A 23403-nucleotide genomic window follows, 5' to 3' on the forward strand; every position below is an offset into this window, starting at 1 on the left:
AGAAGCAATTTTCTAAGATTGCCAGAAACACTCTCCTCACATGAGATGGCATTGTACCCAAGGGTAGCTCATTTTGTTTCACAGCAGCTTTATTTTTTACTATTGTTATTATTTGGAAATAATTCGGATTTAAACTCAGATTCTTGCCTTTCTCAGCAAACATGCTATCTCTTGAGGCATACTATCAGCTCTTATTTGCATTAGTTACTTTTTGATAAGGTACCACATGTTTGTTTTTGCATGGTCCTCCTACCTATGCCTTCCACATAGCTGGATGGCAGACTCACACCACCCACACCTCGCTCATTTGTTGAAACGAGTGCTCATTACCTTTGTGCATAGACTGGATTTGGAACTTTGTCTACCCAATTTCCACCTCCCAAATACCTGGGCTTATAGGTCACATACCATTATACCCAGCTATCAGAACCTTTAGTTAGTGCTTTGAATCCTCATTTTAAAACTAGAGGTAGACCTTCTGGAGTTAGAGAACCAGAGACTTGCTTACCCTCCTGGAGGACAAATCAAAAAAGTAAGATTTTGTAGTACTTAAAATGTTCTTAGCAAAGATTAAAAAGGTCCCAGGGTGTGCTTGTGGATTATGGTTAAGGATGCTTCCCTTTTATCCCTAGCAAGAACCAACCAACCATGGAATTGGAAGGCAGGGGAGGCCTAAAAATCCTGAATTCCAGGGCTAGCTCCAGAGATGCTGGAGAGGCATGCCTATCAAATGGGAAGACCACACTGGTCTTCTGACAGGAGAGTGGGTCCCACTCTTTTTTTTTTTTTTTTAATGAGAACTACATACAATTTATGGCATGAATTAGTTAAAACATTTCTGGCTACAAGTGACAAAAATCCAAATCCAACTCTTCATAAGGGGAACAAAAGTGAGGTAGGAGGGGAAAGAGATCTAGGGGTCATGTAAAGGAGATGTCCAGGATTATACTCGCTTAAGGCATGGTTAGATCCAGGTACTCAAAAAGACTTCATCTAGTCTCCAGCTTTCTCCATCTCACAACTCAGATTTCACCCATGTTGGCTTCTTTCTCAGACAGCATTCTTGGGACAGCAAGATGGTTCCTAGTAGCATGAGGCATGATCCTCTACCTTGATCCTCAGCATATATAAATTTCCTTCCAGGCCAAGAAAGTCCCTGTCAGGCTCACTTCTGTGGTTGCTTGAATGAAAGAAGAATCACGTGTGAGGCTCCCAGAGTGAGACATTGACTATTTAATCTGTTGTTCCATTCTGTATCTCAGTGGCTTCCTCCATAAAGTTGGTGGTGTGGGTCTGAAGGAGTGGGTCCCACTCTTAATTCTGTGGCTGACTCACGGTGTCGACTTGCCCAACTATTTAATCTCCACTGCCATCAGTTTCTCATTCTCACTCTGAAGTACCTAAGTGTCTAGATCTCAGAGAACCACCATGGGCTTGTATTTTGAGAACTTCTTTGATGTCTGTGGTTTAGAAATTGCTTAGTCTTAGTACTTAAGACCTATGTGCTTGTTTCTTCCTCCCATCCTCAGTCCTGACCCCTTGGTAAGCTGAGAATAAGCACATAGCAATGGTTATCCTGATCTTCCTCTTCATACCCTGCTGGAAGAAGTTTACATGAGCAATTCATTCTTATACATACAACACACATACACACATACAGACACACAGATACATGTGTATCTATGTCCCTCCATTAATTTCTGTATGCATAAGTATATATATCATATATTGTATATATAATATATATCACATACATATATGTGTGTACACATATGTACACACATATGTGTATATATATATATATATATATATATGTACACATACATATGTGTGTGTAATGAGTAAGCCAGGCAACTGTTTCATCCTGGGCTCAGATCCTGGATTCTCAGGAAATAGTGAGAATAAATTAAATTCCTAGTATTTTTGAGACAGAGGCTTTGACTAGTTAGGGCTATTATATAGCTGACCTTGTGAGTTTCATCTAAGTTCCAGCTGAATGGAGTAGTCTTCTTACTTGTATTGACCTAGATTTCATAACGTTTAATGGTAGTGAAAATTAGAGGTAAGAGAGCTCTCAGTTACTGGGAGAATGATCATCTTTAATGATAAAGAGTAGAAAGGCCAGCACTGGGGATGTGTCCCAGGTGAGTATGCCCTCTGGACCCGTGGCTATTCTACCTCTGGCCACACTAAGCATCAAACGGACCTCCTACATATAGAAAATAATCTGCATTGTGGTAGAAGTTAACAGGAGAAACTTTTTTACTGCCCCTTCAAAAATAAGAATAGTAACACGGTGGTCTTGGCAGAGGGCTAAATGCCCTCTTTTCTTAGGAGACAAAGATTTATAGTTGCAGAGACAGTCTGGCAAAATGCAAATATTACCTTCAAATATTAGAAATAGGTATTGAGTTAATGTTTTAATATATGAAACCAGAAAATTATTATATTTTTTGGGGGGGTCCGGTCGTGGGGCCTGGGTGCTGTCCCACAGCTCTTCAGCTCAAGGCTAGCACTCAACTACTTTAGCCACAGGGCCACTTCTGGCTTTTTTTCTTTTTGCTTATGTGGTGCTGAGGAATCAAACCCAGGGCCTCATGCATGCAAGGCAAGCGCTCTACCACTGAGCCACCTTCCCAGCCCCCAGAAAAAAAAATTTTTAACTAGGAAATTTACATATCTACATTCAAATAAAAATGATTAGCAATGAATTTCCCCTCAGAAGGCCTATTCTTTTATACATTTACTACTTAAAAAATGTTTTATTGTTATTATAAAGGCGATGTACAGAAGCAGTACAGTAACAAGTCAGGTAAAGTGTTTTTGGACAGTGGCACCCCTTCCCTCTCTCCAGTTTTTCCCTCCCATCTTCACCTACAAGTTGTGTTAGTTCATTTTCACCATAGGTTCCAGTGAGGAGTGTTGCTGCATTTGTTCACCTTTGCCCATCCATTTTTGTATGCACTTATTTTTAAATGCTATTTTACTGCAGGATTTCTTTTGTAGTAATCTGTAGTTCAGTCATGTAGTTACCATTAGATCCTTAGGGTAGTTGGGCTGGAAAGGTCTTTTTAGCTATTCTGAAATCACATGCAGATTTTTGTATGCACTTATTTTTAAATGCTGTTTTACTGCAGGATTTCTTTTGTAGTAATCTGTAGTTCAGTCATGTAGTTACCATTAGATCCTTAGGGTAGTTGGGCTGGAAAGGTCTTTTTAGCTATTCTGAAATCACATGCAGATTGTATTTGGCCACAGAAATATTCCTAATCACAATGTTTCCATAAATCATAATCTGTTGATACACATGCTTTCTTTTGGTCTAAGCTCACAGTTGTTTGTAATTTATTGAAATATTTTCTTAGAAGCAAATGATTATGTTAATTATTTTTAGTTTTATGGGAAATTATCTTTTCCTTATTACCATATTACCTTATTGGGAGGTTATATATCTCTTGTTCATTTTCAAGATATAGAAATGATGTGAGCAAGTATTTCATGATGTGGCTTAGTAGGCATTAGTATCTAAGTAACAAGTCATATACCAATGGATTATAATTGCTGTTGCATGTAATTACTTTGCTCTTACATTGTTTACAATTGTATTTTCTTGAATTTTCTTCTTTCAGAGAAGAGTTCCAGTCACAAATGCATACGTAATGCAATTTGACATTTACTGCTAAGGTGAAATGCAGAAATGAAAACGACACATCCATTTTAGTATTCTCAGATGTGACTAGATGTACTTTATCATGTTTCTGTGCAACTGACTTATTACAAAATGTTTATAAAGGTTACAGTTAAATAGCTAGGACCTGCATACTTCTCGGATAAACTGAGACATCACAAGGAGAGAGATTTTGTTTCAGCTTAATCATACCTCAGAGGAGCCCGCAGTCTAGATCCATACACATTCCTTCAGCAGCAGCTGTCACTAGATACTTTGCCTCCTAGGATGGCTGACAGACTTCCCACAGAGTTTGACGTGGTGATAATAGGGACAGGATTGCCTGAATCTATCCTTGCAGCTGCGTGTTCAAGAAGTGGACAGAGGGTCCTGCATATCGACTCAAGAAGTTACTATGGAGGCAACTGGGCGAGTTTCAGCTTTCCTGGGTTGCTGTCTTGGTTGGAAGAACTTCAACAAAACAGTGACACTGAGGAAGAAACGATTGCTGCATGGCAAAACTTGATCGAGGACACAGAAGAAGCCATATCTCTTCAAAAGAAGGATGAAACTATTCAACATGCAGAAGTATTTTGTTATGCAAGTCAAGATAGGGTAGACAGTGTTCTAGAGACTGATGCTATGCAGAAATATCCTTCCTCAGAGACATCTAGTACCTCCATTAAACCTCTAGATTCCACACACCTCCCTAAAGAAAAGGACTCAGCACCTGTTACCAGCTGCAAAATGCCTGACAAACACACTCAGAAAAGTGGAGAGATTTCACTGGAAGTACCTGATGAAGAGGAGTTGATGGAGAAAGAAAAGCCCTGTGGTGATAAAATTTGTATACACAGAGTTTCAGATGAAGAGAAAAATAAAAACCAACCTGCAGACGAACCCGAAGACAGTGCTGATAAGCCAAAGAGAAATAAGATTACTTACCCCCAGATGGTTAAAGAAGGCAGGAAATTTAATATTGATTTGGTATCAAAGCTGCTGTATTCCCAAGGATCATTGATTGATCTTTTAATCAAATCAAATGTTAGTCGTTATGCAGAATTTAAAAATGTGACTCGGATCCTTGCCTTTCGGGAAGGCAAGGTAGAACAGGTGCCTTGCTCCAGAGCAGATGTCTTTAATAGCAAAGAACTTACTATGGTTGAAAAGAGGATGCTGATGAAATTTCTTACATTTTGTCTAGACTATGAACAGCATCCTGATGAATACCAAGATTTCAAGCAGTGTTTATTTTCAGAGTACTTAAAAACTAAAAAATTAACTCCTAACCTCCAACATTTTATACTACACTCAATTGCAATGATATCAGAATCATCTTGCACCACATTTGATGGCCTTAAAGCAACAAAAAACTTCCTTCAGTGTCTTGGGCGTTATGGCAACACTCCCTTTTTATTTCCTTTGTATGGGCAAGGAGAAATTCCCCAGTGTTTCTGCAGGATGTGCGCAGTTTTTGGTGGAATCTATTGCCTTCGTCATAAAATAAAATGCCTTGTAGTTGACAAAGGATCTAGACGATGTAAAGCAATTATAGATCACTTTGGTCAGAGGATAAATGCTGAATATTTTATTGTGGAGGACAGTTACCTTTCTAGGGAAATATGCTCCAATGTGCAGTATAAGCAGATATCAAGGGCAGTGCTCATTACAGATCAGTCTATTCTGCAGACAGATTCAGATCAGCAGATTTCCATCTTGATAGTGCCGCCTGAAGAGCCAGGAGCTTGTTCTGTTCGGGTCACAGAATTGTGTTCATCAACCATGACATGCATGAAAGATACCTATCTAGTACATCTCACCTGTTCATCTTTAAAAACAGCAAGGGAAGACCTGGAGCCAGTAGTGAAGAAATTATTCTCACCTTTTGCTGAAACAGAAGCAGATGAGGAAGGACTCAAAAAGCCAAGACTCTTGTGGGCTCTTTATTTTAATATGAGAGATTCCTCAGGGGTTAGCAGAAGCGCATATCATGGCTTACCTTCCAATGTTTACGTCTGCTCTGGGCCTGATTGTGGTCTGGGGAATGAGCATGCGGTCAAGCAAGCAGAAACACTGTTTCATGAGATCTTTCCAAGTGAAGAGTTCTGCTCTCCTCCTCCAAATCCAGAAGACATTATCTTTGATGGTGATGATAAGCAACTGGATGCTCCAAGAACTGATAATACAGAAATGGCCAAGCTAGAAGACGGCGAGGAAAGCAAAAACCTAGAAAATGCAGGACAACACCTTCAGACTTAGAAAAGTGCAAATTGGAAATTTTCTTCATCTTGGCATTGAGTATTATCACTTGAAGGACAGCTTCTATATGAGTAATTACAGGTGACTGTATGAGAAAGGCCTTGCAGATGCCGCTAGCTGTCTTTGAGACAGTGGACATTGTATGTCTTAATTATCAATTACTGGCTTTTGAACTTTGTTTCAGCTTTTTTTCCATGATTCAGTCTTAAAACAGAGTTAGCTTTATTTTACTATTGAGTGTATGTGAGAGAGTTTCATGTGAACATTTTGGGAAGGTAAAATTGTACCTGCTATTGATATTCATCATCTGTAGAACAATAAATAATGTCAAAGGCATACTTCAGTTACGTTTGCAGCTCTACCACTTGTTTGAATAGCAAAACACATATACAAATAGTAAATTATGTAAGCCTTTTATGTAGAATATGAATAAGTGGACTTTGTAGTAAGAATAGCAACTAATACAAGTGCCAATATGACAAAATGCAGTTGTCTATTCTTTGTGAAGATCTGATGTTACATTTTGCAGGTAATTTCATCCTATTGACCCTTTGAACTAGCGAGGCAGCGATATCAAGATAGCCTTCAGCTTTACAAACACATTTAGAACTCATTTAGGGGGAGAAAAATTGCAAAGAAAATCTGAAGAATAAGATTAGTTTTGCAGAGCCCTGCCTAACAGCTAAAAAAGCTTCCAACAGATAACTGAGGCCGGTATAGATCAACTGTTTTCAGGCAGGAATTATAGCATAAGACTTGCAAATAGGAAACAAATTCAATGACCAATAATTTTCTCAGTGTTTGCCATGTGGAGAAGCAAAGATTGGTACCTTGTCATATTTTCATAATTCCCCAAACCCTTGATCTCCCACTGACTTTTTGGTGTTAGAAGATTTAAGAGTGTAGATTCTGCGAAAGAAAGAAAAAGCACCTGTGACAATCAGTACCTAGAGCTGCTGTGGAAGACAAGTAGATTCAGGGTTTGTAGCTTTCCGAATCAGAAGAGAATAAGATTAATTAAAACTAAATGTTTTAGGTCTATGTATCTCTTAAAGCAGAATTTGGCCATTTTAACAAAATAGTGCTCTTTGGTAACATCTTCTGATATGAACCCTGTGTTATAAGAATTTTAGAACAAAATATGTTCTTGATACACTCTCATTCAAAATAGAAGTATTTTTGAGGAAAATGAAACAAGACAGATTTAAGTAAATGGCAGCATACCAAAAATAGAAAAGCGAACAATCAGTATCATTGTTTTTAAAATAATATTACTGGGTAGATTCTAAGATTTAAATCCACCAAAACAACTGAAATGCTTGAAGTGTTCTACAAAACTGTAAATGAAAAGAAATGATTAGTCAGGCTTGGTAGCATATGCTTCTAATCTCAGGTATTCAAGAAGTAGGGGCAAGAGGATCTCAAGTTCAAGACTAGTCCTGACAAAAGTAGCAAGAAATTGTCTCAAAACCAAAATAAATGGGGGTGGGGGTAGGGGTCCTAGGGGCATAACTCAAGTGGTAGAGTGCTTGCCTGGAAATCCATGGGTTCAATTTCCAATACCACAATAAAGGAATGAGAAGGGGGTAGGGATGGTAAATGTAATTCAAACCTACTAAAAAGTTTTTCATTATCACAGATTACGCATCATAAATTGAGAAAGAGGTAAATAGAGAAATTGCAAAAGATAATACAGTAATAATAGCCAAATGATGGAATCAACCTAGAGGTAGAGCTCACAAGAACAGATGAATGGATAAATAAGTTATAGAATGTTAAATAGACAACAAAAAAATGAAATAATCAGATTTGGGAAAACATGTAACTTGAGGACATCTTACTGAGACAAGCCAAGCTTCAAAAACAAAATATGTGCTTTCACTTGTATGTGGAAGCTAGACCTAAAAGACATTCATACTCATGGGCATATACATAAGTATAAATATCCATATCGATAATTACTAGGTAGAGTGCAGAGACTGGAAAAAGGAGGATGAATAACTAATACATCTCAAGTGTATATGAGGGCAATACAGAGAAACTCACCAAAAGCTGATGATCAGTAGAGGATTGGAGGGAACAGAAATAGGTTCTGTGGGCAGGTGGGGACTAATGGGAGGTGTGTACCTGAGAGGAGAGTAAAAAAGGTTGAGTACTAGCAAAATAGACTAGTCACAATTATGAAAACAGAACAAAGAAGCATGCTGGTAACACTTTTTCTTGAAAGGTACAAGGAGTGTGATGATGGTGGAAATGAAATTGCCTGGAATATAGCACTAATGTGCAGATATGAAACAATGAAATTTCCTGCCCTGTATAATGTAAACAAGCAATACAAAAAAGATTTTATAGCCAAATGTAATGGAAATCAGTAGTGTAGAGTAGGCCAAATTTCTTGTTTTTCAAAACTAAGAAAACTGATCTGTTACTGGAAATCAGAACAGAATAACAAACTGGAGATTGAGACAAGTTATAACCAGTAAGGGACATTTAAAAATGTGAGCAGTTCCTATGAGAGACAACCTGGTATAATGGAAGGGCAGTGAACCGGGACACCTTGGGTCACTCATACTTTGACAATCCTGCCTACCATTTTGCCATCTATAACCTAAGTAATATGTACCAGAATTATTGTGAGGGTTAAGATTAGATAAGTATACGAAACACAAAGAACTGTATTGTGACAGTATGCAATACCATTGATACAATGCCATTTATCATTCCAGTTAATGTTGTATGTAACAATAGAGAATTGACATAATCTAGGAAAGTAAACAGGCACAACATTTTTTAGTTTAAGAGGGAAGGTAGGAACTTTGCTCTTTCAAGTCCTTAAAGCATGCTATTAAGCTATCTTTCTAAGTTCTGTGCAGCTGAGTAGTCAGTTGTAGACCAATAAGCCATTTGGAAAGAAGTGTTAAATAACTATTAGAAAGAAATAGCTTGCTAGGTGCTAGTGGCTCACTCCTGTAATCCTAGCTACTCAGGAGGCTGGTATCTGAGGATCACAATTTAAAGCCAGCCTAGGCAGGAAAGCCTGTGAGACTATCTTCAAAGTGGAGCTGTGGCTCAAGTGGTAGAGCGTTAGTCTTGAGCAAAACTGTTCAGGTACAGCACGGGCTGTACTCAAGAGCCCGGGCTCTTGAGTCCAAGCTCTAGGACTAGCATCAAAATGAAACAACAACAACAACAAACTAGGTAGCTGGGTGCTGGTGGTTCATGCCTGTAATTCTAGCTACCCAGAGGCTAATAACTGAGATTGTGGTTCAAAGCCAGCCCAGCAGGCTGTGAATCTCCAGTGAATCACTAGAAAACTACAAGGTGCTGTGGCTCAAAGTGGTAGAACTTTGTCCTAGAGTGAAAAAGCTCAGGGACAGTGCCCTGAGTTCAAGCTCTACAACCAACCCAAAAAACAAAACAAAAAATCTTAGGTAGATCCTTGTGGAAATATGATAATGCGGTTTCTTCTGGATACACCAAACATTAAGTGTAAAAGTAAGACTACTGCTTATATCCTCATAAGGAACTTCATAGCAATGAAAGTGAGCTCTGCAGATGAAAAATACTGACAGGGTAGATCAACTGAAAGAGAAATGAGAGCTAGACCCTACATAAGAGAAAATGGGGAAAAATTGCATTACATAGCACTTAAGAATCCTGAAGGTTTTATACTCTTTAGTAAGCAGATTTATGAAGGGTTAGGTGACAATGAGAACATACAAATAATGATTCAATTAATATTAAAGTATAAGTTTAAATAACTGATCTATCTAGTTCATGCTATTGGGCAAAAGTTAAATATGCATGTGGCTTATAGCATTAGCATTGCACATTAGCAGTCACTTTAAAGAACTATTTAGAAAACTATCATGAGCTCTATAACTGGTCTTTGGACATACATACTCAAATAGGACATGCTCAAAAACATATTTAAAACAAAAATGCTACTTGTGCACAGATGTTTCTAGCAATATCCCTATGCATTTTTTAAATATTGGTGGAGAAATGCATACATTTTGGTGTGTTGCTCTTGCTATCATATACTGTCACATAGCTACTAAATGATAATAATATATATAGCTGTATGCAAAAATGTTTAAGAATAAAAAATGTTAATTACAGCACAACTTATCGTTTCCTGATTTTTTTCTGTAACACATTAGGTCTCTATATTAAAGGCATCAGAAGACATGTGATTACACTTTAACCTAATGAGTTCTTTTTTCGATAAAATACTGAAGGAAGTTACAATAAAAATAAAAGATTAATTGACAAAATGGTCTACTGAAATGATGAGAAAATTACTGGTATTTTGGAAACTTGTAATATCCTTTCAATAAAATTATAAAAGTTAAAAAGTCACAAAGAAAATTTCTAAAAATGTGTAGTAGAAAGTTTATACCAGTTTGGTAGGAACTATCTAGGTCTAGATAGGCTTGTCTTTTCTCATTGCCCAACATTAAGGAATAATAACAGTAACAGTAGTAAAGGATTCCGGATGTCAGCATGAAGACATCCTATATGAGCTGAAGCATGGCCTCAAATCCAAAGTCGTTCAGCAGCCACATTACAGGGAATCTTGAGGCCCAGGTCATTGAAAGTAGGACTCACAGGTGCCAAGCCCTGGGCAGGACTTGAGTCTGAGGATGCAGGCAGGCCCCTTCTTCCAGTCAACCTGAGAGATTCAAGTCAAGGCAACTTAATTCAACAGACAGCAGTTGATTATGAACTGGCATTAAACCAGAGATTAGAAAATGCATTGTGCACTGGTGGCTCATGCCTGTAATTCTGGCTACTTAGGAGGCTAAGATGTGAAAATCATTTTGAAGCCATCCTGGGCAGAAAAGCCTATGAGGCTCTTAGCTCTAATTAACTGGGGGAGGGGGGGTGGGGAAGTTGGATGTGGAGGTGTGTCTCAAATGGTAAACATGACAGCCTTGAATGAAATAGCCAAGCAAGAGCTCAAGGAGTTCAAGCCTCACTACTTGCACTCATGCATGCGCACATGCACACACACAAAGTATCGAGATTACAAATAGAAAAATGACTAGAACAAGTTCTCTGAATCTCCTGAGTCGGTTGGAATGCTTACTTTAAGGTAAGGAATTTTTTTTAACCTTAGGAGCTACCTATCATTTTAATTGTAACTACCAATACTATCCTTAATGAGCAATTTCTGGCTTATGATACCTTGTAACTTGTGATATTTCTTTTGTAGGTGCCAAAACCTTTTATAACATAGCTGCTTAAAGGGTTAAAAAACTGAGTTGGTTAACACTTCCTAAAATCTATTTCAGGCAACATTCAGATGCTGTTAGAAACTGAGAAAAGGACCAAGAAGAGAGGGGAGATTGGGTCTAAAAATCCCAAAGCATTGATCACTTAAGAAGTATAAAGAAAACTAAATGAGAGAACATAAAATTTCAATTCCAAGAAACTATCTGTTTAGAACTGTGTTTATTTACCTTCCTCTTTTTGGATCCAGGGGAAGTCAAGTTCCTGTTAGCCTTGAAGTAGCTGCTTCTGAGGATTTCTGAGGAGTTAACCTTTATTATAAAGAGGCATTATTTGAATTCTTTCCATTTAATCAAATATGGGATGTATTCACATTTCAACAGCAGAGGGCATGGCAGCTCCAGTTTTCTATAATGTCTGAACAGTGCAGTGAATGGTTGAACTGACTTTGACTATGACATGCACATTGTGACATCAGTTCTGCTACAGCATACAATGTTTTCTTCTGACAACTACATAATCTGGTCCTCAGGACACCTGTGTAAGGTAAGAAAGAGCTAGTAATTATACCCATTTTACAGACCAGACCTGAAATAATTAGCTTGCCTTGACTGACTTCTGATTAGTATTTATATCCACTGAGTAGAAATGCTACTATTGCATTTTTCTCCCATCTCTAAACAGTTATTTCACATAAGAGTGAATAATACATAAATCAATAATTTTTAAATGTTGTCTTCAAGAATTTTAAGAAGTGTTTTCCTCCTGTAAATTAAAACTGAATTAAAATCTGTAAAGAAAACTAAGGTTAAAAGAGGAGTTGCTCATTTAAGCTCACATCTGAAATTTTTGTGTTGTCAATATATTTTATGTATTTTTTACTTTCTGCTGTTGTCCTATGATTTTGGCAATTGTTTATGTTTAAACATATTTTATCCATATTACACTCAGAGCAACTACTTAATAAAGGCGTACACATAACAGGAAATAGTGATGAAGTTAGATTCAGAGCTTTGGGGCTGACAGGTCGATAGTGCCTGTTTATAATTCAGGAGGAGATAGTATTTTAGGCATTTTAGATTTTAAGGAAATAGAAATATTTGGAGACTTAGTAGAGAAGCTTCCATGCTGGTTCTTTTTGTTATATGTCATATAACCCTTGTGTATTCGATTTCCACTTAAGATTGGTTTATCTATCTTTTATGCTAAGAAACAAGTATGCTAACCTAATATTGCATTTTAACACTATAAGTTTATAGTTAAAAGATTTTGTAACAATTCAAAGCTTACTACCTAGTCTAATGAGAAATTTTATAGACTGTTCTGATGAAGAGCCTGGGATCTTGTTTTCAGGCAACTAGGGATTGTACTTACGGATGTCTTGTTTAAGGATGACCGAGAATGAATCAATAAGATTACTCGCAAATAGTGCACATTAAATAATTTCTCACACGTACCATCAATAATATTACTAATTTCTCCCATTTTGCTATTGTTCTCAGAATAGAATGTGTTCCACCCATTGGACAATGGCTGGAGCCATTCTTGGTTGTCAAAAATAGGTAAGAGGGTACCACAGCATGTAGTGAGTCCTGGAAGGGTCTGTTCACTATCCTAGAGTACACAACACAGCCCCTCACAGCAGGTGTTACCTAGCTTCAAGTGTCAATAATGCCAACATAAAGAGACTAAAAGAGGAAATGAATGTCTGAATACTTTATAAGGACTCTGCTTTTCTCCTGTTTCTGTTCCCCTCTTCTACCTCAAGTAACTAACTTGTTCTTCAAACAGGGTTATTGTGGTAGGAATTCAGTCTACTTTGCACTACTCTGTAAGTCCCCACTCTCCATCTCTTCCATCAGCAGACAGTAGTGGCTTCAAAGCTTCTGGAGGTTTATGATGTTGTAATCTCCAAAAAAATAGAGAATTAAAGAATACAGCATAAGCATAACCATCATTGTGAAATTTTTATACATGCATGCCTTGATCCAACTCACACCTCCATCACTATCCCCCAGCTTAAAATATTTTTCTTTTTTTTTAACTTTTGAAACAAAATGTGTTCCAATAAAGCAGTTTTTCAGTGTGTTTTAGGACAAAAATGTTAATCAGCATCCCCTTTTGTGACTTACTTTCTTAATAAAACTAAAAAGGAACTTAAAAAAAAAACCTGTTTACCAGGTCACTGTTATTAGGAAAAAAAGCAGATGAACAACTAAACTTTGCTGTACAAATCAAGCAGCTCACTCTCCTGGGTATTTTTCAGTGCTTGGTCTTATAATTTTAACAGGTTTCAGTATTCTATTTTTATATGTGCATATAAAATACTTCATACTCATTCTCCGTCACACATTCAATTATACTCCCCACTCTTACTAGTACTCCTCCCAAACAAGCTCTGTATTACATCCTTATCATTCTTTGTGTGTGTGTGTGTGTGTGTGTGTGTGTGTGTGTGTGTGTTGTTCAGAGAGATTCCCTGTGTGTTTCATATATGCATATATTATACTTTGTCAGATTATCCTCTTCTGTTGCTTTCTCCTTCCCTGGGGATTGAATTCAGGGTCTGGACTCTGTCCTTGAGCTTTTTTTTTTTTTTTCTCAAGGCTAATACTCTACCACTTGAGTCACACTCCACTTCCAGCTCGTAAATTGGAGATAGGAGTCTCACAGACTTCCTTTCTTCAGGCTGGCTTCAAATCATGATCCTCAGATCTCTACATCCTACGTAGCTAAGATTAGAGGCATGATCCATCAGTGCCCAATCAGAAATGATTGATTAAAAAAGAAAGCATGATTTTTTGAGAGTGTTATTCATGACAGTATCAGTAAAATTATGTTAGGAATGTATCACAACATCCTGTGGATTTTAGAGTTGCCAATACAGACTAAAGAAACCATCTACAATTGAATTCACTTATTTATACACAGTCATTGATGGTTCACCAAGCAGGAAAATAGTACAGCAGCTTGGCAGTTTGTAGTGTGTTAACTATGGAAAATGTCCAAATGCATTGGGATGAGTCAGTATGATTAGTGCAGATAAGAATCTCAAGTATACTGCAGTATAAGGCCACAGGTTCAATACAACCCATTTATTTGGTACAAGATCCTGTCCCAGTTTCTGTGCTAAAGTTTGAAATATAGGAACGCTAATTGTAAAACTAACACTGAACATGTATTATATGCCAAGTACTGCTATAACTTCTGGCTATTTCTATTACAGCAACCCAATTAGGTAGGTACTCTCACTACAGATGTGGAAGCAGACACTTCAGAGAAAACCTGATCAGTATCACACATAGAAAATGGCAGAAGCACTTTGTATCCCGCCATAACCCACACTCTGTGCATGCCTTCAGAGGTGTCAGACGAAGTCTACGAACACGGGTATCTACTTAATGTTCTAGGAACAGTTCTCATTTATCCAATGTATTAAACATTATCTCTTCTTAAGACAGCATTGTGATGGCAAACAATATTTCTATGTTCAGATGAGGCACAAGGCTCATTGAATTTAGCAGAATTAAAGAAATGATAGTGAACACCTTATCTATTGGAGATGGCATTATGTACAATTAGTCACATATTCAGCTGTAATGGTGACTAAGACAATAGGCATAAAGCACACACACACACACACACACACACACACACACACACACACACACACACACACACACACACACACACACACACACACGTGTGTCTGAAGGCTGTTCTGTGGGGAAAAGGTCCCTGCGGGATGCACGGCAGAAGCAGGCAGGTATGGAGGACATACTTGACCGGAGCATGTTGTACCAGGGCTATTGTGAAATTGGAACACTGGGTAGGGACCAAAGCAGTGTCAGTCTTAAATAGCACACTAAACTTAGGACCTTTAGTGGAGCTAGGTACTGTGGAAGGGTTTTTCAGAACAATCTTCTGGCAAGTTCTGATCTAGCAATGCTAAGAAGTGGGCATTGGAGAGACATTCTGTGTTGGGAAAGAGAACCACTTCTGTGATCTAAAGGACTTCTGTGATCTAGGGACTTTTAGCGGTACATGGAAATGAGATTTAAATCCACACGAAGCCCAATTCAACAGTGTGGGACACAGCAGTGGTCATCAGGTTATCCCAGTATCATTTTGCCCAAGCTATATAGCAATCATTTCTTTAACCATCCTGACAAAATTCTCCTTTTTCCATTTTTTTTTTTTTTGGTTGGTTGTGGGCCTAAACTCCGGGCCTAGGTGCTGTCCCTGAGCTCTTCAGCTCCAGGCTAGTGCTTTACCACTTGAGACATAGTGCCACTTCCAGCTTTTTCTGATTATGTGATGCTGAGGAATTGAACCCAGGACCTCATGCATGCAAGGCAAGTACTCTACCACTGAGCCACCTACCCAGCCCTCCTGTTTCCATTTTTATGGCCCTTGGTGTCTTATCTTTTTTAGCTGATTAATCACACACACACACACACACACACACACACACACACACACACACACACACACACACACACACACACACACACACACGACAGAGAAATAGAGACAGAGACAGAGACTCAGATATAGAGACAGATTCAGGAAGCAAGCTTTTCATTCTAGGAAAATGCCATTGACCTCTCCATTTAATCAGTAGCATGTAAGTAACTGAAAAGGGAATTACTCTTCTTGCCAACAGCTATACACAGCTTATACCCTGGGTGTGCTCAAGAGTTTTGTAAATTATAAAATAATTGACTGTAAATGTAAGCAATTGCCTCTGAGATTCTCTTATGTTTTCTCATTTTTTGCATTTTAAAATTTGTGTGTTTTTGTGCATATATGTGGTGTTGGGATGAACCCCAGCACCAAACACATGCTAGGCAAGCACTATACTAGTAAGCTCCCCTCAAACCCTCCCTTTAATTTTTAAAAATGTTCCTAGGGCTTGAATTCGGGGCCTGGGACTTGTCCCTGAGCCTCTTTGTGCTCAAAGCTAGCACTCTACCACTTGAGCCACAGCACCATTTCTGGCTTTTTTGAGTAATATATTAGAGATAAGAGTCTCACGGGGATTTTTCTGCCCTGGCTGGCTTTGCACGCAATCCTCAGATCTCAGCCTGCTGAGTAGGTAGGATTACAGGTGTGAGCCACCGGTGCCTGTTTCTCCCTTACATGTTTAAAATTAATCATGTGACCTTAGACTGGTTACAAATCTCAACCTCTTTTCTCACATGTTAATCAAATGAAGTCAGTGAGCTTGTCCTATCTCATATCTATGATGATGAGAAAAGTACATGCAAACAAACTTTAACAGCTGTTAAGACATAACATGAAATGAGGTGTTAGAATGTATTATTGAATCTTGGCTTAATTGCAGCCAGAGGGAATTTGCTATAAGGAAAATCTGCAAAAGTAAAATAAAACCAAATTCTCTAGAACTGCTCAGTGAAAGAAGTGAACAAAAATAATCTCATGGCTTCTCTGAGACTGAGGATTCAAACTCCTTGCTGGCATGGAAGGGAGTCTCCTTCACGTCTTTATTGCAACTCCTTCTGCAGTTACCACTGGAATTATTTGCAGGAAACTGAGAAATGCTCACTGTCAGGTCTCCTGTGTTACTTAATAGAATTACCAATAGAATTCACAGTCCCAGTGAATTCACATTTTCTGACTCACTGATTTTCTGGCTGGTTAAAATACTCTGGTTTTACCTGCTTCCCAGAGGTCTGTGACTTAAGATGTTCCTCCTCCCTTTCTTTTTTTTGGGAGGGGGGTGGGGGTGTCCTGTCGTGGGGCCTGAACTCTGGGCCTGGGCGCTGTCCCTCAGCTCTTCAGCTCAAGGCTAGCGCTCTACCACTTGAGCCACAGTGCCACTTCCAGCTTTTTTTTTTCTGCTTATGTGGTGCTGAGGAATTGAACCCAGGGCCTCAAGCATGCAAGGCAAGCGCTCTTCCACTGAGCCACCTTTCCAGCCCCCTTCTCCCATTCTTAAAGGAAGCTTTTCCTACCTGCTCTCTGCAGTGAGTGTGTGCTCCTTAGAGGAATGGACCATATCACAGAAACTTTTTTTTAAAATCTAACCAGAATGAAACAGATCCGAGTCATGGGCCAGGCAGTAGAATAAGTGTTTAATTCTATTTAATGTAAACTTGTTTATCTAAGAGTTTAGACAACTGGACAATAAGTAAAGGTATTCAATGTGATCATCTGGTTGCCAAAGTAGGAAAATGACTTTGGTTTTTGAATATTTTCACATATCCCCAATTGAATAATATATTTAAGCTCCCAGGACTTTATCTGCCAGCACTTAAATCAGTTTTGCTCTCAGCCCATCAACTGTATGATAATAACAATCCTTTATACAATATTATTTACTATGAAAAATTTCATTGAAAGCACATGCACATATACACCAATTAGAGAGCATTTTGTTTTGCCACTACTGTCCCTATTTCACTGGTGATCAAACTGAGCTTCAGAGATAATTGATTTTCCTTGAGAAAACTGGAATTTAATCCAGGATTATGGCTTCAACTGCATTCCTGTATTACAGAATTTATTCCATTGTTTCATAATTACTCATTTTGTCTGTTTATAACACATTTTTCCCATTGTCTAGTAATATCTGGTATCATGTATATTACATATGTTGACAGCTGTCATAAATTCATATATAGTTTAAGTTATATTACTAAGAACCATTTGACTCAAACAGAGGCATGGAATGAACATTTTAACACCTTTTTTTTTCTCTATATTTTGGATCATGAAGTGTCTTCATCCTTGTCAACATGATAACTGTGTCTCTTAAACTTTTACCTAAAGAGATAATTCCTTCATTGTATACTCTACGTCTATGACACAGCTCCGTGTAACACTTAACACATTCCTGTCATTATGTGTTCCACAGCTGTAGAAAGGATAGCTGTCAGCATTCCAGGCACAGGTAAGAGGGAATCAAAGTGAGCTCTGAGTGGCTGGCAATGAGGCAGGGGTAAGCACAACAACAAGATTTAGGCAAGCTCTAAGATAAACCATGCAATGTGTTTTTATGGACTACTGTTTCAAAGCAACCAGGGCCACATAGATCCTCCCCAATTGCTTTGCAAAGGGAGTTTTACAAAAATCCAGCTGTCAGTTCTCCACTTCCCTTGGTGTTCCTCTCTGATCAGCTTCCAGTCATAAGGCCCTTCTTTCCTGAATAACCTTTCTCTCACAATACAAGAAAAACTCTTCCCCTTCCCAAATAAGACAAAGTCTCACTGTGGAATGTTACCAGTGAACAGGAGTAGCAGGCTACAGAAAGGCAGACACAGACAAAATAAGGACAAATGGGGGAGAATTATGAAAGAGATGACACTAATCAAGAAGCCTTGTACTCATAAACTTATATGTTGAATTGAAAACCCTTTGTTTCAACTCAGGATGATAAAACCTACTAAAGGATAACTAAAATATTAAAAATATTGATGAAAATATTGAATGTCCATCCAAATGGTGTTATGGAAAATTCAGTACACCTAATCTACTTCTGTTCTTGCCTGAGAAGAAGTCATGCAAGATCCAAGCATAGTAAAAATGATATTAGGTCAGAAATAAGGCAGAGAAACAGAAAGCATGGTCTGAGTATGCCATGAGAAAACAGCATTTCAACCCATCCTCAATCATCTTCTTTGGGGTACAAACATTGACCTAATCTGGAAATTAGCAGCTTTACTCAGTGTGGCCCCATCTGCTCTCTTTTCTTTGTCTTTTTTTTTTTTAACTTAGGCATCTTTGAGTCCTCTTATCATTCATAGATGCTTTCATGTCAGTTTATACTTTTGTGCTTTACTACACACATTCTTCATTCTTCCATGCATGCATTTCTCCTGCCTTGTGCACAAATGCTTCTCCGTAATTTCACAATCTGTATCACAGTTGTAACATTTGCCAAGCCTAAATCATTGATTTAGGTAATTTGCATACCTCTCTTCAGACGTCTATCCTCTGCCTCAGTCATCATTTGGACCTCCAGTGTTGCCACAGTGCCTGACACATCCTACAGTTCTCCATGGGTACTTGTTGGGTGAATGCCTCACAATGAAGCACAAATACTCTTAATGTGGATTTGTTGCAAATTAGATGTGCAAGCCAAGAATGTATCATGAACAACATCCTTCCCACCTTGTCAGCAGACCTCGCATGTGAGCAGTTCCTATGCTGTTCTTTACTAGAATGGGCTCACACAGCCCCCTGTGTAAGTTCACATAACTGGCCAGTCTGAGCTTGTGGAACCCACTTTGACTTTGTCACACAGCTGAGAGAAGGCAAAACTGAAGAAGATACTTGTTCTAGTGATTCCTTTTTGAGTAATGCAATGGCTGCATCATTAGGCAGGTCTGTTCTTAGGGATTTTGTTTTTATCTTACTATCTCCATTCTGTTTTCTACTCTGTTTTCTTTAGCAGGTAAATATGTCAATAATTATGTGACTTAGGAAGAAGGGCATAATTCCTCCTGGATCTTTTGGTGTTTAGAACATGGGATTGGTCTCAGACTCTGTGTGATATTGCCAGTGGAGCACATGTGTCTTCCCCCTGCACCATGCTATGCTTTTCTACTTTTTCTTCCTGCAGGGATTATTTCCATAACCACCCTCACTGTGCTGGCCTATGAACGTTATATCCGTGTGGTCCATGCCAGGGTGATCAATTTCACCTGGGCCTGGAGAGCTATCACCTACATCTGGCTCTACTCACTAGCCTGGGCAGGAGCACCACTCCTGGGTTGGAACAGGTACATCTTGGATATCCATGGACTAGGCTGCACCGTGGACTGGAAAGCCAAGGATGCCAACGATTCCTCCTTTGTGCTCTTCCTGTTTATTGGCTGCCTGGTGGTGCCAGTGGGAATCATAGCCCATTGCTATGGCCACATTCTGTATTCCATACGAATGGTGAGTTGACACTACATATCTCTCTCCCAAAACAGTTCCATGGGTATGCACTTTGGGTGGAAAAAATTACCATCGCCATAATCAGTAGTTAACCAGTGACTCTGTAGGACTTCCCATTTAGTAGAATTTTGCCCTATGTGTTACTTCCAGAAAACATCCATGATTAATAACATTTACTCTCTCTCTCTCTCTTTCTCTCTCTCTCTCTCTCTCTCTCTCTCTCTCTCTCTCTCTCTCTCTCTCTCTCTCTCTCTCTCTCTCTCTCTGAAATGTACAAAAGGGCAATTTCTTCTAGACAGACATTAGCAGAATAATCTCACATTATTCAACACTCCTAAAATTTAAGAATTCTAATAAAGGCAATTCTGTGTGTCCCATAATTTCATTTATTTAAAGATCACATGAACCCATTGTAAAAGAATGGCCCAGATGCTTTGTCTAAAAAGTACATTAGAGTCATAAATGAGTAGAACTGGTCACAGACAGGTTTCATGTTAGGAGGTAACAGGAAAGATGTTTGAAGCAAGCAACAGAAAGAGTGCTTTCCATATCCCAGTCTCTCACTTCAGCCACGTGGGGCTTCCTTCCTTACTGCTTCTACCCCATCCATTCTCCATGCTCACGATATTCCAGCCCCTTGCTCACTCCCAGCAGACCCCTCTAGCTTCACTTTATTTCAAATTAAACTTAGTTCCATGCACCTCTACTTTTTATTCCTTTTTTTTCTTGTAATGCTGCAGATCAAACCTAGGACATCTTACATACTGTGGAATGCTCGACTATGCATTTCTATAATTTTATTTTTAGTGCTTTCTTGGTTTGAACTAAGGGTCATGTGCTTGCTAGGAAGGCAGCACTCTACCATTTCAACCACATCCTGGCCCTTCTATGTTTTGATTATTTTTAGGTAAGGTCTCTCAGATTTTGCCCAGGGCCAACCTCAGATCTGATTCCACCACCACCTTCCCACACGGCTGGGCTAACAGTACAGGCCACCATGACAGCTTGTTGATTGAGATGAGGGCTCACTGACTTTCTCCAGGCTAATCTCAAACCATAGTCCTCCAGAGTCATTTTTCACTTATATTTTCAATCTCTCTCTCATGATTAGCTCATTCCTTTTAATTATTGATGTGGATTTAAAAATTAAAATAAATCCTTCAGTTCCTATTACATTCACTTTATTTCTTTCCTTAACTGTTGTGGGCTGAATGTTGTGTCCCTCTCAACTTCTGCTTCCAGTGTGATGATGCTTAGTGAAGTAATTAGGTTAGTAATTAGTAAATTAAGTTATGAGGCTGGGACTACGGTCTGATGGGATTATTATCCTTATTTGATCCACCAGAGTTCTCCTCCACCCTCTTGTTAAATAAGAAGTCATAGGAGCATACCACTTAGAAGCAAAGAGAGAAAGCAGAATGCTAACTACCTTGTTAGCAACTTACTTGTACTTCTCAGCCTCTATAACTATGAGAAATGACTTGGTTGAAGCTTAAAAGAGTTATTAGCTGATTACATTCATCCAGCATTTATTCCTCAATCTTTTGTAAGTTGGCACCTCCTTCATCTTCTACCATCTGCCGAAGTAGTCCTCATTTGAGATCACCGAGGATCTCTCACCTGTGGGAGATCCAATACACACATTTCAGTTTCATTATTATCTCTCACCTGTGGCATTTGAGACTTGGTGATTTCCATTTTGTTAGGACTTTCTCCTCCCATTGATACATGGACCCCATTTCCTGAAGTATTTATTGCCTCTGGGGATGCTTCTCCCCCTCTTCTCCCAGTTCATGCCCTCTTCCTCCTCCTCTTTTTTTTTTTTTTTTTTTTTTGGTCAGTAGTGAGGCTTGAACTCTGCGCTTGGGCACTGTCCCTGTGCTCCTCAGCTCAAGGCAAGCACTCTACCGCTTGAGCCACAGCACCACTTCCGGTTTTCTAGTGGTTTATTGGAGATAAGAGTCTCACAGACTTTCCTGCCCCGGCTGGCTTTGAACTGTGATTCTCAGATCTCAGCCTCCTGAGTAGCTAGGATTACAGGTGTGAGCCAACGGCGCCCGGCCTCCTCCTCTTTTTCTTCTCTTTTTCCTTCTCTTTTTCTTTCTCTCCTCTCTTTTCTTCTTAATTTATGAGACAGGGTCTCACTGTGTAGCCCAGACTGGCATCACTATGTAGCTGAGGTTGGTCTTGAACTTACCATCTTGCTTTAATCTTCCAAGTTCTAGGATTACAGGCGTGCATCACCATGTCCAACTTTGGGGCTTCGTCTTCTGGTTTGATAGTGCTGTGGTTTGAGCGCACAGCCTCATATTGCTAGGCAGGCTCTCTACCACTGGGCCATGCCTCTGGCTTGGCTTCATATTCAAATATCTTTTTCAAGGGTTTTTCTTTCTTGGGTGATTCTAGGATTCTTTGCTTAATTATCTCTTGTTTGCACAATGACCCTGGTAATCTCATACACTGCCAGAAGTTTTTCCAAAGCTGTTGACTTTTTCAAAATAACTGTTTCCAATCCAGCTCTTTCCTATGACCTCTATGACCTCTATTAGATTAACATAGTCAATTGTCTATTGAATATCTCCACTTGGTCCATTGATTTGTCAAACTAAATTATATGAAGATTAATTTGCTGTCATCTCCTCCACTAATTCCAAGACTCCTCCATCCCTTTTTGTTGAGTGGCCCTCATTTCTAGCTTCATAACCCAGAAATTAAGGAGTCATCTTCAACTATTATTCACCCATCCCCCTATACTCAAATAATGGCCAATTCTTATCTATTTGAAGATTTTTTTCTATACGTTATTCTTTCCCTCTCCCATGGAGAGGCTTTATTTAAAAGGGCCTTGAGTTCTTCCTTGTTGCTTCCTCTATTCTACTCTGTCCACTGCCACTAGAGCATGTGTTCTCAACTATATCCTGCAGGGCTTCCATTGTTTTGGTGACTGAAAATAAGGTATGAAGTAAGGCTAGTCTGTCTTATGTAGTATCTCCCATTTGCCAGTCCAGCCCCATTTATTGGCACGTGTATCCTCTTGCCCCCAGACTCCAGCCCACTGTCTCCTTTCCTGGCTAGCCCCTCCTCCCCTTAGAAGGCTGGTGTTGATGTTTTCTTGCTCTAACACTCCACTCAGGTTTGCCTATTCACTCCCATATCCTTCTCTGCTCCCCTACTGTAGCTGTTGTCTGTACACCTCTCTCCCTCATCAAACAGTGAACTCATCAAGAGCAGAAACTGAGACTTATGATTTTTCTTAACTGTAGGTGGACCAGAACCTACATGTACCAGATGGTCAATGACTATCTTAGGAATGCGTTACAAGGAGAGAGTATAGA

At 39.0% G+C, this 23403-nt stretch overlaps 2 protein-coding genes across 2 annotated transcripts in view; both read left to right on the forward strand.

Moving 5' to 3' along the window:
• Opn3 (opsin 3) overlaps positions 1-23403 on the forward strand; it is a 30336-nt gene that overhangs the window by 2131 nt on the left and 4802 nt on the right. Inside the window, exon 2 of the mRNA XM_070034264.1 lies at positions 19749-20068. Coding sequence (XP_069890365.1) covers positions 19749-20068 — 320 coding nt within the window. The remainder of the gene's footprint in view (positions 1-19748; positions 20069-23403) is intronic.
• On the forward strand, positions 3644-10107 carry Chml (CHM like Rab escort protein). Its single transcript, XM_070034261.1, has one exon. It carries the CDS (start codon positions 3956-3958, stop codon positions 5924-5926), a length of 1971 nt encoding a protein of 656 aa, XP_069890362.1. The 5' UTR covers positions 3644-3955; the 3' UTR covers positions 5927-10107.

The sequence above is a fragment of the Dipodomys merriami genome, unplaced genomic scaffold (genome assembly GCF_024711535.1).
Source record: "Dipodomys merriami isolate MVZ:Mamm:240054 unplaced genomic scaffold, mDipMer1.0.p SCAF_24, whole genome shotgun sequence".
NCBI classification, from domain to species: Eukaryota; Metazoa; Chordata; class Mammalia; order Rodentia; family Heteromyidae; genus Dipodomys; species Dipodomys merriami.